The 15,930-nt window shown below is 38.8% G+C and overlaps 1 protein-coding gene across 2 annotated transcripts in view; it reads left to right on the top strand.

Annotated features, from left to right (window-relative positions):
* The window catches only part of tfg (trafficking from ER to golgi regulator), a 124,641-nt gene that overhangs the window by 69,020 nt on the left and 39,691 nt on the right, over window positions 1-15,930 (top strand). The window contains exon 5 of one of the 2 annotated variants that reach the window (XM_059968581.1): window positions 7,334-7,411. In XM_059968581.1, coding sequence (XP_059824564.1) covers window positions 7,334-7,411 — 78 coding nt within the window. Of the gene's footprint in view, window positions 1-7,333; window positions 7,502-15,930 lie in introns of both variants that reach the window. The other variant, XM_059968580.1, reaches the window with a different exon arrangement.

The raw sequence follows: 15,930 nt of genomic DNA, 5'->3' as shown, positions 1-15,930 counted from the left end.
ATCCTCAAAAAATCAAAAAATTCATTCAGGCTTGGAAGGCACGATGTGTCTTTCACAAAGCCATGCTGACTATTCCTAATCATATTATGCCTCTCCAAATATTCATATATCCTGCCTCTCCAGGATCCTCTCCATCAACTTGCCAACCACTGAAGTAAGACTCACTGGTCTATTATTTCCTGGGCTATCTCTACTCCCTTTCTTGAATAATGGAGCAACATCCGCAACCCTCGCCATTGATAGTACAAAGATCATCGCCAGTGGCTCAGCAATGTCCTCCCTTGCCTCCCACATTAGCCTGGGGTACATCTCATCCGGTCCCGGTGACTTATCCAACTTGATGCTTTCCAAAAGCTCTAGCACATCCTCTTTCTTATTATTTACATGCTCAATTTTTTCAGCTGCTGTAAGTCATCCCTACAATTGTCAAGATCCTTTTCCATAGTGAATAGTGAAGCAAAGTACTCAATAAGTACCTCTGCTGTCTCCTCTGGTTACATACACACTTTTCCATTGTCATATTTGATTGGTCCTATTCTCTTACCTCTTATCCTCTTGCTGTTCACATACTTGTAGAATGCCTTGGGGTTTTCCTTAATCCTTTCCCTCAAGGATCTTCTAGATCTCTATCATTACCTAGTTTTTTTTTAACCTTTCGTAAGCTCTTCTTTTCTTCTTGTCTAAATTTACAATAGCCTTTGTACAGTACGGTTCCTGTACCCTACCATCTTTTCCCCGTCTCATTGGAATGTACCTATGCGGAACTCCACGCAGATATTCTCTGAACATTTGCCACATTTCTTCTGTACATTTTCCTGACAATATCTGTTCCCAATTTATGCTTCCAAGTTCTTGCCTGATAGCCTTATATTTCCCCCTTACTCCAATTAAACACTTTCCTAACTTGTCTGTTCCTGTCCCTCTCCAATGCTATGGTAGAGGAGATAGAATTATGATCATAATCTCCAAAATGCTCTCCCACTGAGAGATCTGACACCTGACCAGGTTAATTTCCCAATACAAGATCAAATACAGCCTCTCCTCTTGTAGGCTTATCTACATATTGTGTCAAGAAACCTTCTTGAACACACCTAACAAACTCCACCCCATCTAAACCCCTTTCTCCAGGGAAATGCCAATCGCTATTTGGGAAATTAAAATCTCCCACCACAACAACCCTGTTTTTATTACACCTTTCCAGAATCTGTCTCCCTAACTGCTCCTTGATGTCACTGTTACTATTGGGTGGTCTTTAAAAAAAACACCCAGTAGAGTTATTGACCCTTTCCTGTTCCTAACTTTTATCCACAGAGACTCTGTAGACAATCCCTCAATGTCTTCCTCCTTTTCTGCAGCTGTGACGCTATCTCTAATCAACAGTGCCATGCCCCACCTCTTTTGCCTCCCTCCCTGTACTTTCTGAAACATCTAAAGCCTGGCACTCAACCATTCCTGGCCCAGAGCCATCCAAGTCTCTGTAATGGCCACAACATCATAGCTTCAAGTACTGACCATGCTCAAAGCTCATCTGCTTTGTCATAATACTCCTTGTGTTAATTTAGACACGTCTGAAACCATGGGTCTGAGCACATCCCTTCTCTATCACCTGCCTATCCTCCCTCTCTCACTGTCTACAAGCTTTCTGTATTTGTGAACCAACCGCCCCTTCCTCCGTCTCTTCAGATTGGTTCCCACCCTCTCAGCAGTCCTAATTTAAATTCTCCCCAATAGCCTTAGCAAAACTCCCTGCCAGGATATTTGTCCCTGGGATTCAAGTGTAACCCGTCCTTTTTATACAGGTCACTTCTGCCCCAAAAGAGGTCCCAATGATCCAGGAATCTGAATCCCTGCCCCCTACTCCAATCTGTCAGCCACGCATTTATCCTGTAGCTCACTTTATTCCTATACTGAATGTCACCTGGTACAGGCAGTAATCCCGAGATGACTACCTTTGTGGTCCTGCTTCTCAACTTCCTTCCTAACTCCCTGTAGTCTGCTTTCAGGACCTCCTCCCTTTTCCTGCCTGTGTTGTTGGTACCAATATGTACCACGACCTCTGGTTGCTTCCCACTTCAGGATATCGTGGATGCGATCAGAATCCTGGACCCTGGCACTTGAGAGGCAAACTACCACCCATGTTTCTGTCCTGCGTCCACAGAATCGCCTCTCTGACGCCCTAACTATAGAGTCCCCTATCACTGCTGCCATGCTCTTCCTTTCCCTACCCTTCAGAACCACAGGGTCAGGCTCTGTGCCAGAGATGTGGCCACTATTGCTTCCCCCTGGTAGGCTGCCCCCCCCCCCCCCCAATAGTTCTCAAGCAGGAGCACTTATTGTCAAGGGATACAGCCACAGGGGTGCTCTCTTGAGTCTGACTCCTGCCCTGACTGTTACCCACTTACCTGTCTTCCCCCCCCCCCCCCCCCTCCCACCGGCCCTGGTGTGACTACCTGTCTATAGCTCCTCTTGTGACCTCCTCACTTTCCCTGACCAGACGAAGGTCATTGAGCTGCGTCTCCAGTTCCCTAACAAAGTCCCTAAGGAGCTGCAGCTCCACGCACCTGGCACAGATCTGGTCGTCCGGGAGGCTGGGAGTCTCCTGAACATCCTACATCTGACACTGAGCACAGAACACCAGCCTCACACACATTCTTGCTGTCTGTATTCTACGCAGACAACCTACCTTGCCTCGACCCGTTATCACCTAAACCCAGTGAGCAGTCGTGCCCCGATCAAACCGCTGAAGAAATAATGGTTCTTTTATTATTTGTAGCATTTGATATGAAAATTGAGCCACCTGTTTTAACAATCATGAGCTTTTCAGTTCTGTTGTACAGAAATCCCAAATTTTGCTGCAAAATTAATGGAATGTACAAATACACCAATTGCTAAAGATGCAGGAGAAGATAAATAAATCTCCAGGAGAAGATGGTTTTCCGCCTGAATTTTATAAAAAGTTTAAAGATTTATTAATTCCTCCTTTTATGGAGTTAATACATCAAGCAGAAAGAACGCATAAACTTCCAGAATCTTTTTCGACAGCTATTTTAATAGTATTGCCAAAAAAAGATAGAGATCTTTTAAAGCCAGCATCATATAGACCTATTTCTTTATTAAGCACTGATTATAAAATAATAGCAAAAATCTTATCTAACAGATTATCTAAATACTTACCAAAATTAGTACATATGGACCAAACAGGATTTATTAAAAATAGACAATCGGCAGATAATGTAACTCGATTATTTAGTATAATTCATTTGGCACAAAAGAGGGAGGAAATGAATGTGGCAGTTGCTTTGGATGCAGAAAAAGCATTTGATAGATTGGAATGGGATTTTTTATTTAAAGTTTTAGAAAAATATGGATTAGGAGTATCTTTTATAAAATTGATTAAAACCTTAAATATTAATCCCAAAGCTAAAGTAGTGACAAATGGTCAAATTTCAACACCACTTCAGCTAACAAGGTCAACTAGGCAAGGTTGTCCATTATCACCTGCTTTATTCGTGTTGGTGATAGAACCATTAGCTGAATTAATTAGAATGGACCCAGATATTAAGGGTTTTAGAGTTAATCAGGAAGAATATAAGGTTAACTTATTTGCTGGTGATGTTCTGCTTTATTTAACAAACCCATTGCACTCGTTGCGTAAATTATCCTATAGATTAGAAGAATATGGGAAAATATCAGGTTATAAAATAAATTGGGATAAAAGTGAAATTTTACCTCTTACTAATGGAGATTATAGTCAATGTCGATTAATAACAATTTAGATGGCCGACAAATGGTATAAAATATTTAGGTGTAAGAGTTGATAATGATATAAAGAACTTGTATATATTAAATTACTTACCATTACTGAAAAAAATTCAAGAAGATCTTGATAAATGGATGGTATTACCAATGACATTAGTAGGTAGAGTAAATACCATGAAAATGAATATATTCCCTAGACTACAATACTTATTTCAATCATTACCAATACAACTACCTCAGAAGTTTTTTCAAGAGTTAAACAAATATGTGAGGAAGTTTCTTTGGAAAGGTAAGATGTCAAGAATATCGTTGGAAAAATTGACATGGAAATTTGATCTAGGAGGGTTACAATTTCCAAATTTTAAGTATTATTATAAAGCAAACCAACTTAGATTTATTGCATCTTTTTTTGAGAAAGATAAACCGGCATGGATTAGAATAGAACTAGATAAAATAGGAGAAAATACACCAGAAGATTTTATATATAAATGGGAATCTAAATGGTACGGGAAAAGAAAGAATCTCCTATATTAAAACATTTGATTGACTTATGGAATAAGATAAATGTTGATGATGAGACAAAGAAATCTTTATTAGCAAAGAGATCTTTAATTCAAAATAGACTTATTCCTTTTACAATGGATAATCGACTTTTATATAATTGGTTTCAAAAAGGGATTAGATATATAGGAGATTGTTTTGAAGGAGGTATATTAATGTCATTTGATCAATTACAGAATAAATATAAAGTATCAAGCAATACTCTTTTTTGTTACTTCCAACTAAGATCTTACTTAAGAGAAAAATTAGGTCAAACAATGTTATTGCCAAAATCTAATGAAATAGAAACTTTAATTCGAAAAGGAAAAATTAAAAAATTTATTTCTTATATGTATAACTTGATTCAAAAACAGGCAATTAAACAAGGAGTCCATAAGTCAAGACAAAAATGGGAAAGTGACTTGAATATTAAAATTGAAGAAACAAATTGGTCAAGACTATGTCTTGACAGTATGACAAATGATAAATGTCCGGTTAAGATTAGTGCAATATAATTTTTTTACATCAATTATATATTACACCACAAAAAATAAATAAATTAAACCCAAATTTATCCGATCAGTGTTTCCGATGTAAACAAGACATCGGTACTTTTTTACATTCTACTTGGTCGTGTTCTAAAATTCAACCTTTTTGGACAAATTTAAGAGTTTTATTGGAACAAATTATTGGAACACAACTTCCACATAATCCAATATTATTTTTACTAGGTGATATTGAAGGGATAAAACCGAAACCCAAATTGAATAAATAACAGAAAGAATTTATAAAAATTGCATTGGCAGTAGCCAAAAAGGCTATTGCAGTTACTTGGAAATCGGATGCATACTTAAGTATAGATCGTTGGAAGAAGGAAATTTACGGCTGTATTCCACTTGAAAAAATTACTTACAATTTAAGAGATAAATATGAAACATTTTTGAAAATTTGGCGCCCTTATTTACAAAAGACAGGATTAAATATATAGGTGCTCCGAAGATAAAATAATTGGTTATTTGGGGAAATAAATAAATAAATAAATATACTAACGTTATTACGAACTCCATGGAGCATGTGGGGATCTTCCGATATCCAGATATCCGATATCTTTCTTCCTTCTTTTTTCCTTTCTTTCTTTCTTTTTTATATAGGGATGTTAGGGGGGAGGGGGGGTAGGGTATATATATTTTTTTCTCATATTTTCTTTTATTTCTGTAATTATTTGAAAACTCAATAAAAAAAAGTTTAATAAGATGGATTAAAATGCTTTCCTTATTTTCCTGTTGTGGAAATTGCTCATACAATACAGACATAAAAGATAAAAGTAAAATACTTATAGGTAGCGTGCAACAGTGTAGTTGAGACTTACAGTTACTTGTGTATCTATGGAGAAGCTAAAATGGATATCTGAGGAAGGTTAACTAGATGGGAAAGAATGAGAAGAGGCTTGAGAAAACTATAATTGCTGCAAAAAAAAAGGCCTCTGATTGCTCTATGTACAATTTAATGTATGAAATATTTGTCCACTTAATCTTAACAATGTTTGTTGCCCCAGGATCTTGCAGAAAATTTTCCTTGGCAAGATCTAATATGTCTGTCATTCTTGATGTATCTTTTCAGGCCCCAGAACGCTAATTGCATACTTCATTCTGTTTTTGTTGTCTGGTTTTATGTTTTTATTATTATAGATTGATTTAGAAGGCATATTTCAGGGGTTCATTATTTTTTAAAAGACTCATCCGTTAGTTCCATGAAGAAGAGAATGTTCCATGGGAAGGTATGGTTTTGTGCATATGCCAATAATTTTGTTGTATGCAACTTGGTTACATTTACCCAAAAGTGTATTTTTTTTTCCCCAATCAGGGTAGCTTCAGTGCACATGGGTCATTTTAAGCAAGCTATCCAATCCTTTGAGTACTGGCAACATCCTTGTAAATCTCCAAGCTGATTACCAACATTAAGAGCATCAATCAAAGAATGCTTGGCCATCAAGTTTAATGGTGTATGCTCTGAAGGAAGGGAGAACTTTCTTTGATTACTTGTGTTTTGATTCAAATGAGTTTGACTAAGCTTACTGCTTGATTTTCAGTGTTCACTTAAAATGGCATTACCTCTAGGATCATATTTCATTTGTTTTTGTAAATCATTACTTATTACAGATCTTTAGTTTGACTGTTGAGATGAATGAGCAGTAACCTTATTCAGGAACATAAGATCCTGAGAGAATTGACAGGCTAGACGTTGGGATGCTTTCACTGGTTGGGTAGACTTAAGATCAGAAGAAATAGGAGCAGGAGTAGGCCATCCAGCCCATCAAGCCTGCACTGCCATTCAGTAGGATCATGGCTGATCTGAACAAGGGACATAACAAGACAAGGAGGCCTGTCTCCTAAAACTTAGTACCTAAAACTTTTCTTCCCCAAAAGCGTGGTAAATCTCTGGAATACTCAGTTCCACTGAGTGGTAGAAATATTTAAAATGGACAAATAATTGTTGAATGGAAGTTCAGAGGAGTATGGCAAAATGACATAGAAGATGGGTTAAGCCCAGCATAGATTAGCTATGATCACATTATATCTCAGGGCAGGATTGTTGGGTCTGATCTTTTGTTCCTATTTTCTTGTATTTCTGTGCATTAAGATTGATGGTATTTTTTGTAGAGACTGCACTTTAATGACCTTTAACCAGTTTAACAGGTTGCAAGAATGATTTCCATTATTATATGGAATTGCATCTAAGCCGCTAATAATGATGTGATCATAGCACATCAGTAAAGCTACTTGACTAGTTTCTGAAGGACTTCAGCATCCAGCAGTGTACAGATATAACCAACGAAGAGTGAAATGTGTGTCATATGCCTATAATCTTTTTAAACATTCTTTTTCCCACCATTATTACATTTCTTTTTTCTTTATTTTGGTTTGCAGTTTTTAACAAAAGCTGCTGAGAAATCTGGTTGTAATCCTGATATATTTAGATATCAACAATTTAATATATAGTGAAGACGCATTTTTATTATTGTGCTTTGTTATAGATGCAGTTGATGGAAGGGATGGAAAGGCTGTGGCACCAGACTCCACAATCAAGCAGCCGGTTCCTGTTAGTGCTGCCAGTATGTCTGCCTTTGATCCTTTAAAAAATCAAGATGAAATCAACAAAAATGTTATGTCATCATTTGGCCTGACTGAAGACCAGGTCTCTGGTAGGTTTCTTGAATCAGCATTAGGGCAGTAATTAAAAAGGAAGAGCTTTTCATTCAAACAGTTTCAGTAGTTGCAGTTTTAAAAGTACACAGGGCCAGCTAAAGCAAATAGAGTCATATTAAAATAATTCTCAAAGTTAAGTTTCAAGAAATTTAATGAAGTGAAAATACAATAAATAAACATGGCAGTTGCTGAAAACCTGAAAGAGTAATTGAACTTGTTGAAGTTATACAGAATGTATTTAGAGAGAGAGTTAAAATTTCAGGTCAATTCAACAGTTGTTATAAAGAGTTAAAATTCTGAGCAAAGAGGAATGAGAAGAGTGAACAAAGTAAACGTTTGCAACAGGGCTACAACATAGGGAAGAAAGCCCTTAACTCCTATGGAGTCATCTGGATGCCGTCGTGACAGCATTCTTTTAGCAGGCATTTTTGTTTTTACGAGGCCGAGTTGCTAGCTTGACGCTGAACCCAGCACAGATGGAAAGTGTGCAAGGGAGCTGGCTGGATTCACTCGGGAGCCTTTGCTCTGAAGTCTGGCGCTGATGCCACTACGCCACCGGCCAGCACGCACAGTAGGAAAAGTTAAATGATAAAACTGTGATGGAAAATGGGGCAGGTGAAGAAAGAAGATGGCAGTCTCGGAGGTGTAAATTTGAAAAGCAGAATTACTGCTCAACGTTAACAGAGTAAAATGCTGTGGATGATGGAAATCCAAGTCCTTTGTTTCTGAAACTCTCGAACTGGTTATTGAGTCTAGAAGAGTATACTGTGTCTTAATGGTAAGTGAGCTGCTATTTCCTGAGCATGGGTATTGGAATAGTTATGAAGTCAGGGTCTGAACTCAGAGTCAGGTTTAGTATCACTGATGTATCTCATGAAATTTATTGTTTGTGGCAGTGATACAGTGCAAGACATAATTATTGTAAGTTACAAAAAAGGGAAAATGCTGTAGTGTACATGAGTTCATGGACCATTCAGAAATCTGATGATGGAGGTGAAGAAGCTATTCCTAAAATATTGAGGGGGAGGGGTCTTTCAGGCCCCTGTACTTCCTCCCTGATGATGATAGTGAGAAGAGGACATGTCCCAGAAGGTGAAGGTTCTTAATTATGGATGCCACTTTCCTGAGGCACCACCACTTGAAGATTCCTTGATGGTGATGAGGGTTGTGCCCATGATGAAGCTGGCAGAGTCTACAACCCTCTGCAACTCCTTGTGGTCCTTTGCGTTGGAGCCTCCATACTACTCAGTGATGCAACCAATTGGAATGCTGTCCACTGTACATCTGTACAAATTTGTCAGAGTTCTGGGTGATGTATCAATTCTCCTCAAACTCAATGTGGAGTTTACTGGTGTGCCTTTTGTGTCATTGCATCAATGTGTTAGGCTGAAGATTGATCCTCCAAGAGATTGATGCAGAGGGACTTGATGGTGCTTACCCTTCCCATCACTGATCTCTCAATGAGAACTAGTTTGAGGACTTTGCATTCCCGAAATTCATAATCAGTTTCTTGGTGTTGCTGACATCAAGTCTGAGGTTGTTGCAGCACTGCTCACCTGCTGATCTATCTCACTCTTTTAGGCCTCCTTGTCACTTTTGAAATTCTGCCAACAATAGTGGTGTTATTTGGTGAATTTATCTTGGGAGTTTGAGCTGTGCTTAGCCATACAGCCTTGAGTGTAGAGCAGTGAGATAAGCACACATCTTTGAGGTGCACCTGCACTGGTTGTCCACAAGGAGACCTCATTACTGATTCACACTCACTGTGCTCTCCCAGTAAGGATCCAGTTCCTGGGGGAGCTACAGAGGCCCAGCTTCTGAAGCTTGATGGGATGAGGTTTTGAAGATCAAGCTATAATCAAGAAAAAGAAGCCTTATTGTGTTTTGAGAGTAGGAGAGCAACGGGGAATTAAAGTGACAGGGATCAGGAAACTCAGGATAAGTTGTTCAGAATGTGGTCTCCCCAGTAGAGAAGACTGTAATGCAAACTCTGGTAGGTATGCACATGCAAATTGTTGGTGCATCTGGAAAAAGTACTTTGTGGTTGGAAGTATAACCATTAAAAGACAAGGGATTTCATCTTGGAAAGGAAAGATGGCTGGAGGAATGTGTGTTGATGTTGACAATGAAATGAATTTTTTGGTAGTGGTATTATGGTGGAAATGTCAAAAAGACAATGGGAGATCTGTTAAATGTGGAGGCTGATGGGATGAAAGGTGAAGGCAGGGGATCCCCATTGTAATTCTGGAAGGAAGGTGAAGGTGTGTATTACGATATGTGGGATATGAAATGTGGTTGAAATACGAAATAGAATGAAAGTAGTCAGTTGAAAACCAGTAAAGATACTTCAGAAGGATATTGATGGAAAAAACGTGAAAGAGACTAAAATGCTCATAGTGGAATAGGGTGCTTCCTACAAGCAGGCCACAGGGGGTGTGAAATCTGGGTGGCTGTAAAATTGTCAATTTTAGTTGTTAGTCACTTCCATACTAAAAAAAATTGGATGTTCTACAAATGACAATTAATCCTTTTTTTTTCAATAGTTTTAAAGAAACTGGAAATCTAGCTCATGATTCTGTTCTGTGATGGCATCCAGAGAATCTTTAGTATGTTCAGGTGAAATGTTTTGCTTAAGTAATTCAAATCTTTGCATGTGTTAGCTATGATAAATAAAGCAAATGAAGTTGTCTTCCAATGGCAAAAGTTTTGCAATGGAAAGAAAATCATAAACAGTTTTATTGACTGAACACAGAGAGATTATGCTGGCGAAGTACATTAGGTCCTTGGCTTAATACAGTTTGACTTTTTATTTATTTCTTTGGCAGTAAAACTTATCTCTTAATTGTATCTGAATGGGCGTTGAATTTGCGTGATCTCAAGTTGCATTCTGAGCTCTTGTAGGTTTGTGTAAAAGATAATTTATTTTCACCTAATTTTTATATAGTTTTTGCTTAGGCTGATTAGTGGATTTGTCAAATATGACCAGGCACTGTAATAGATCAACCTTGGGCTGGCACAGAACTGTGACCTGGCGGAAGTCTAGCTGTAGGGAACTCTGGAAACCATCATTGTACTTTGCAGCAGAATCATTTTTGGTTAAAATTTAGAGTCACAAAATGGATCTACTATTTACACTTGTATTTGCACTTTGATAGTTGAGTGAGACAGTATTCAGTGCAGTGTACATACAAAGAACCTGCTGAAAGTTTGGCCGATAGTTTGAACAAATCAATAAGGCTTCATGTGTTTGCTTTCTTAATATCATTTGAGAACTCTTGGCAGTTGGATTGAGCCAGATTTTTAGACTGTCATTTGGGGAATTAGCATTTTGCTTTGCTAAGATTTTGTGGGAATGTGCAACAGGTGCTAGACTCCCTTCTGAAAATGTGTTACCTTTAATTCCCTTTTGTCAAAATTATACAGTAATATAACACATTTTCCAATGAACCATCTATATTTAAAGAATTTGAATGTTTAAAGGGTGCATGGGAAGTAGGGCCTGATGAGTTTAATGGCAGTGTGGAAAAGATCACTCAGTGAGTCACATGCTGAACTGTTGGGATTGCAGAATAAATAGCAACAAATTTTCAGAATTAACTCTGTGTTTAAAAATAGGTTCGCATGGAGGTATTAGAAAGATTGAATGCAATTAAGTTGGTAAGTCAACAGAACTGGATGGGTAGCATCATTGGATTTTGAGTGGAATAGGGAAGGAAATCACAAGGGTATTGACCTTAACCTTTCTGTGCTTGTGTGTAGGTTCCAGAACTTCAAGCCATTTAGTTTAACCAAACTGATGGGAGAGAATTTGTAAGTGCTGTTTAGGGATTAATGATAGAGGTTTTTGAGGTAACAGATGAATTTGGAGAGCAAAACAGCTATTGTGTTCATGAAATTTTAGAGAGCTATGGTGCCACATTATCAGCAAATTGAAGTTTGTGGCATATAAGAGATTGGTAGCATGAATGTGAATTTGGATGAATTCCAGAGGGTCATGAAGCTTGATTGTTTTTTCAGACTGGAAAGAAGGGAATAGTGGCGTTTCCTAGGGATCAGTGTTGAAACCACAGACTTTTCTGATTTATATCAATGATCAAGACTTGGGGGGTGCTTGTCACAATTTCCAAATTGATGGATGACTCAAAACCGGCAAGGATTGTGAGCTGTGAGGATACTGATAGACCGCAGCAAGATATAAGCAGGTGGAATGGTAGTTGCATGGCAGGTGAATGTTAAAGTGGAGAAGTCAAAGCAGTATAGAAACTGTTCTAAAAGAGGTGCAGGAGCAGGGAGATCCTTCTGAAGAGAATTAAAAATAACAGGCCATTTGGCCCATCAAGTCTTCTGCGATTCCATTATGACTGCTATGTTAACCCAGGTGTAACAATAGCAAAACAAACTCCTTCCTACCTCCCCACCCCATCCCCCATGTGATCACCAACACACACTCTCAGTGTCCGCTGATCTTGGAGAGCATGGGTCTTCATTTCCAGTGGCCTAAACTTTGTCCTTGGGGATCGCTGGAGTCCAGCATTTGGATCTGTTGATCAACTTCACGCCTCTGGACCTACCCCACAAGGACCTGCAACCTTGGGTGGCTTAGGTCCTCATCCTTGGGTCCTGCTGACCTCTGCCCTTGACATCGGATCTCTGGTCTACATCCTTAGCTGACCCAACTTCCTTCCTTGGATCAGTGGCCTTCGACGCTGTACTGGCTAACCTGGACCCTGACCTCTGGTTTCTGCCCTGAACTTTCTATGACTTTTAACTCTCCCTCATTCATAACCCATAACTCCCCACACTGTTTCTAAAACCATGCCCACAAACTTAAAAAAAACAACAAATAAAGATTCTCTTCAATGTGTTTTGAACAAACTTGCATTATGGACATGTGCCATTTAAGGAAAACCATTGGGAACGTACTAACATTGTATTTCATCAGAAAGCAGTTCCACAGAAAACAAGTGGGGGGGGGGGGATTCTGGAGGAGAGAAACTAATCAATTCACTATGTCCATTTTTAAAGTCCCTAAGCAAGGAAATCTTTTAGAATGACTTTCACTTGACTTGAAGTTGCTGACCGCAGTGTCTCAAGGGACCTGATGTAATGTCAGTGGATTTATTATTGTCTGAACAACAGACCTTCAGCTGTGTATGTGGAAAAGTTTTAAAAAACCACAGATGCTGGAAATGTGAAAGAATAACAGAATATTCCGGAAACAGCAGGACAGGCAGCACCTGTGCAGAGAACATTTGGATTCAGTTTGCACATAAAATTTTTTATTCCTTTCTTATGATGACCGCAGATGTTGCTTACTTAGGATTTCCAACTTTTTCTGTCTCATTTCAGCTGTGCATGTTGTGTTGTATTAGACTGTATCAGCTGCTACAGTTTCTTGGGGTGATAATATTTGCATTCTTGATTTTTTTTATTCAGCAGAGATGAGGAGGAATTACTTTAGGCAGAGGGCGGTGAATCCATGTAACTTGTAGGAGCCATGTGTCTGTTCGCTATGTGCATTGTATTCAGTGTTGCAGGGTTTATTATGGCAACTAATCATAGTAGTGGTAAAAGTGAAGGGAATAAATTACATATTCTTGCTTATTTCGTGGCAGTTTGTAGCTGGAGACTGGCAGAGGTTGTATCTTTTGCTGACCACTTAATTTTGCTGAGGTAATGCTTAACTGTATGTTTGCTTATTGCTAATAAAGGATCCAACTTTTGGAGCAATCATTGGAGCTCTGTGTGCATCACACTAGTGTAACAGTCCATATGGTCACAGGCAAGCGACAGTTGTTTTGATTTTGGATTAGTTTTGCTGCCCTCAGTAAGCTGTGAAGGCCAAGACATTGGGTAGATTTATAGTGGAGGTGAGGGTGAGAAGGCAGGAGAGTGGTATTGGAAAATAAATCAGCCATGGTGAAATGATGGAGCAAACTCATTGGGTCAAATTGCCTAACTTTGCTCTTGTATCTAATGTTTTTTTTGGTTTTATTTCTGGTGAAGTAATCATTTCTATAGCTACTTTGTGATGGAGTGGAGAGTGAAGTTCCCTGCACTTCATACTACTATAGGCAACATATGTAACCCACTGTTTAACTTATTTTCCTTCATTTCCATGCCAATATATATTACTATTCTGAATGAGCTTACTGAGTATTGAATAGCCCAGAAGGTGTGTTATTGAAAATTGCTGGTAACTTTAGAACCATATATCCTTCACTCCCTGACAATAAACCACAATCTGTAAGGATAGACACCAACTCTTCTGCCACAATTATCTTCAGAATTGCTGCTCCACAAGACTGCGTCCTAAGCCCCCGATGCTACTCCCTACAATTGCAGATAATACTGTCATGGTGGACTGTACTTTAAATAATAATGAGTTGGAGTATAGGAATGATATAGAGAGCTTAGTGAGATGGTATCCTGACCATAATGTTTCTCTCAGAGTCAGCAAAACAAAAGTGGAGGGGTGGGGGGGGCGTGAAGGGGATGAGAACAGTGCACAAGCTTCTGTGTGCGTTAGTACTGCTGAGTTAAAGCAGGTTGATGCCTTGGCCAAGTATGCTCACCAGCATCACCTTCTTCAGGAGGCTAAAGAAATTTGCCATTTCCTCTTTGACCCACTTCAATTTCCGTTAATGCTGCAGAGAAAGCATCCTATCTGGATTCAACACAATTGCCTCTGCCTATGACTCGAAGGAGCTACAAAGAGTTGTTGGCATATCTCAGCTTATCACAGAAATTAGACTTTCTTCCATGGCAACACAGACAACATGCTGAAGGAACTCAGCGGGTTAGGTAGCATCTATGAAAATGAAGTCATCAGGCTGAAACCAGTTTTCAGGACTGAAAAGGAAGGGGAAGACACCGGAATAAAAAGGTGGTGGAGGGGAAGGAGGAGAACTAAAGGGTAATAGGTGAAGCCAGATGAGTATGGGCTGGAGAGGAAGGAATCTGATAGGAACGGGGAGTGAACTGTAGGAGAAAGGGAAGGAGAAGGTGATAGGCAGGTGAGAAGAGGTAAGAGGCCAGATTGGGGAACAGAAGAAGAGGGGATGGGTAAGGAACATTATTTTTTTTACCAGAGGGAGAAATCAATATTTATGTCATTAGATTGGAGGTTACCCAGATGGAATATAAGGTGTTGTTTCTTCATCTTGAGGGTGGCTTCATCGTGGCACAAGAAGAGGCCACGGACTGACATGTCAGAGCAGGAATAAAAAGTGGAATTAAAATGTTTGGCCATTGTGAAGTTCCACTTTTGCCAGATGGAGCAGAGGTGTTTGATGCAGCGGTCCTCCAATTTGTGATGGGTGTCACCAATGTAGGGGAGGACTTTTGTCCATTTATCACAAGATCCTTAGCCAAAAGAAGCAGAATTAGGTCATTCAGCCCATCAAATCTGCTCTGCCATTTAATCATGGCTGATTTATTTTCCCTGAATCCCATTCTCTTGCCTTTGCCCTGTAATCTTTGATGCCCTTAATGCACCTTTGATTTTGAATTCATTCCCCATTTAGAAAATAGTCTACTCCTTTATTCCTTCTACCAAAATGCATGATCATAACTGTATTCTATCTGCCACTTAGTCTATTCACCTAATCTGTCTAAGTCCTTCTGTCAAATATGCAGATAGTGAAAAAGTTGTGAGGTATCAGAGTTGGTTGGCATCAGCATGTCTTGAATGGCACTTTTCACATCATATTGTACATAGAAGATAAATAAGAGGGAGAAGAAGAGAAGATTCTTGGTCATCTGATATAGTGTCACACAAATGAGATGTGATACCTTTGCAAGTGATTCTCTAGTTATTAATGAATAAGCAAATATATTACTAGTAGAGCCCTTCAGTTGGACAGTAGTGACATACTGAAAGAGAATGATGTCATCAAGCTGTCACAAATTCTGATGATAAAGAGGGATAGTCTGTCTTTGTCATAGGTATAGGGTGTGATTTGATTAACTATGTTTTTGTATTGAGCCATGGATTAACACCTGATTTGAGGAAGTGAAGGAAGGAATTTAAAAAAAATAGTTGTGGAGATTGAAAGTGAAAGTCACATAAGGACTTTGGCAGTTGGAGACATGGGTGGTTTGCAAGGATGGAATAATCAAAGGTTTTCGGTTGTGAAGGCAATGATTATGGATTGGAAGGAGGATGTGACAGTACTTTAAGAGAGAGAGAATAATTAACAAATTCATCTGCCAAGCAGTGAAACTGATGGAATTTTATTTAGTGGCTTTCAGCTTATGGAAAGCGAAAATTAAGTTACATGAACAAAAACAAACTAGAAAATATGTTTAATTGTGTAAACATGAATGTCTGAAATATTCACTGATTAATTATAAAGTCCAGTATAAACTTAATTTGTCCCTTTAAAAAAAAGGTGGACCTGTGTAACCCTAGGATAAAGTACTT

Source organism: Hypanus sabinus, chromosome 4 (genome assembly GCF_030144855.1).
Source record: "Hypanus sabinus isolate sHypSab1 chromosome 4, sHypSab1.hap1, whole genome shotgun sequence".
Taxonomy (NCBI): Eukaryota; Metazoa; Chordata; class Chondrichthyes; order Myliobatiformes; family Dasyatidae; genus Hypanus; species Hypanus sabinus.
Note: the sequence above shows the minus strand (reverse complement) of the source record. Positions and strands in the feature narration are given on the sequence as shown.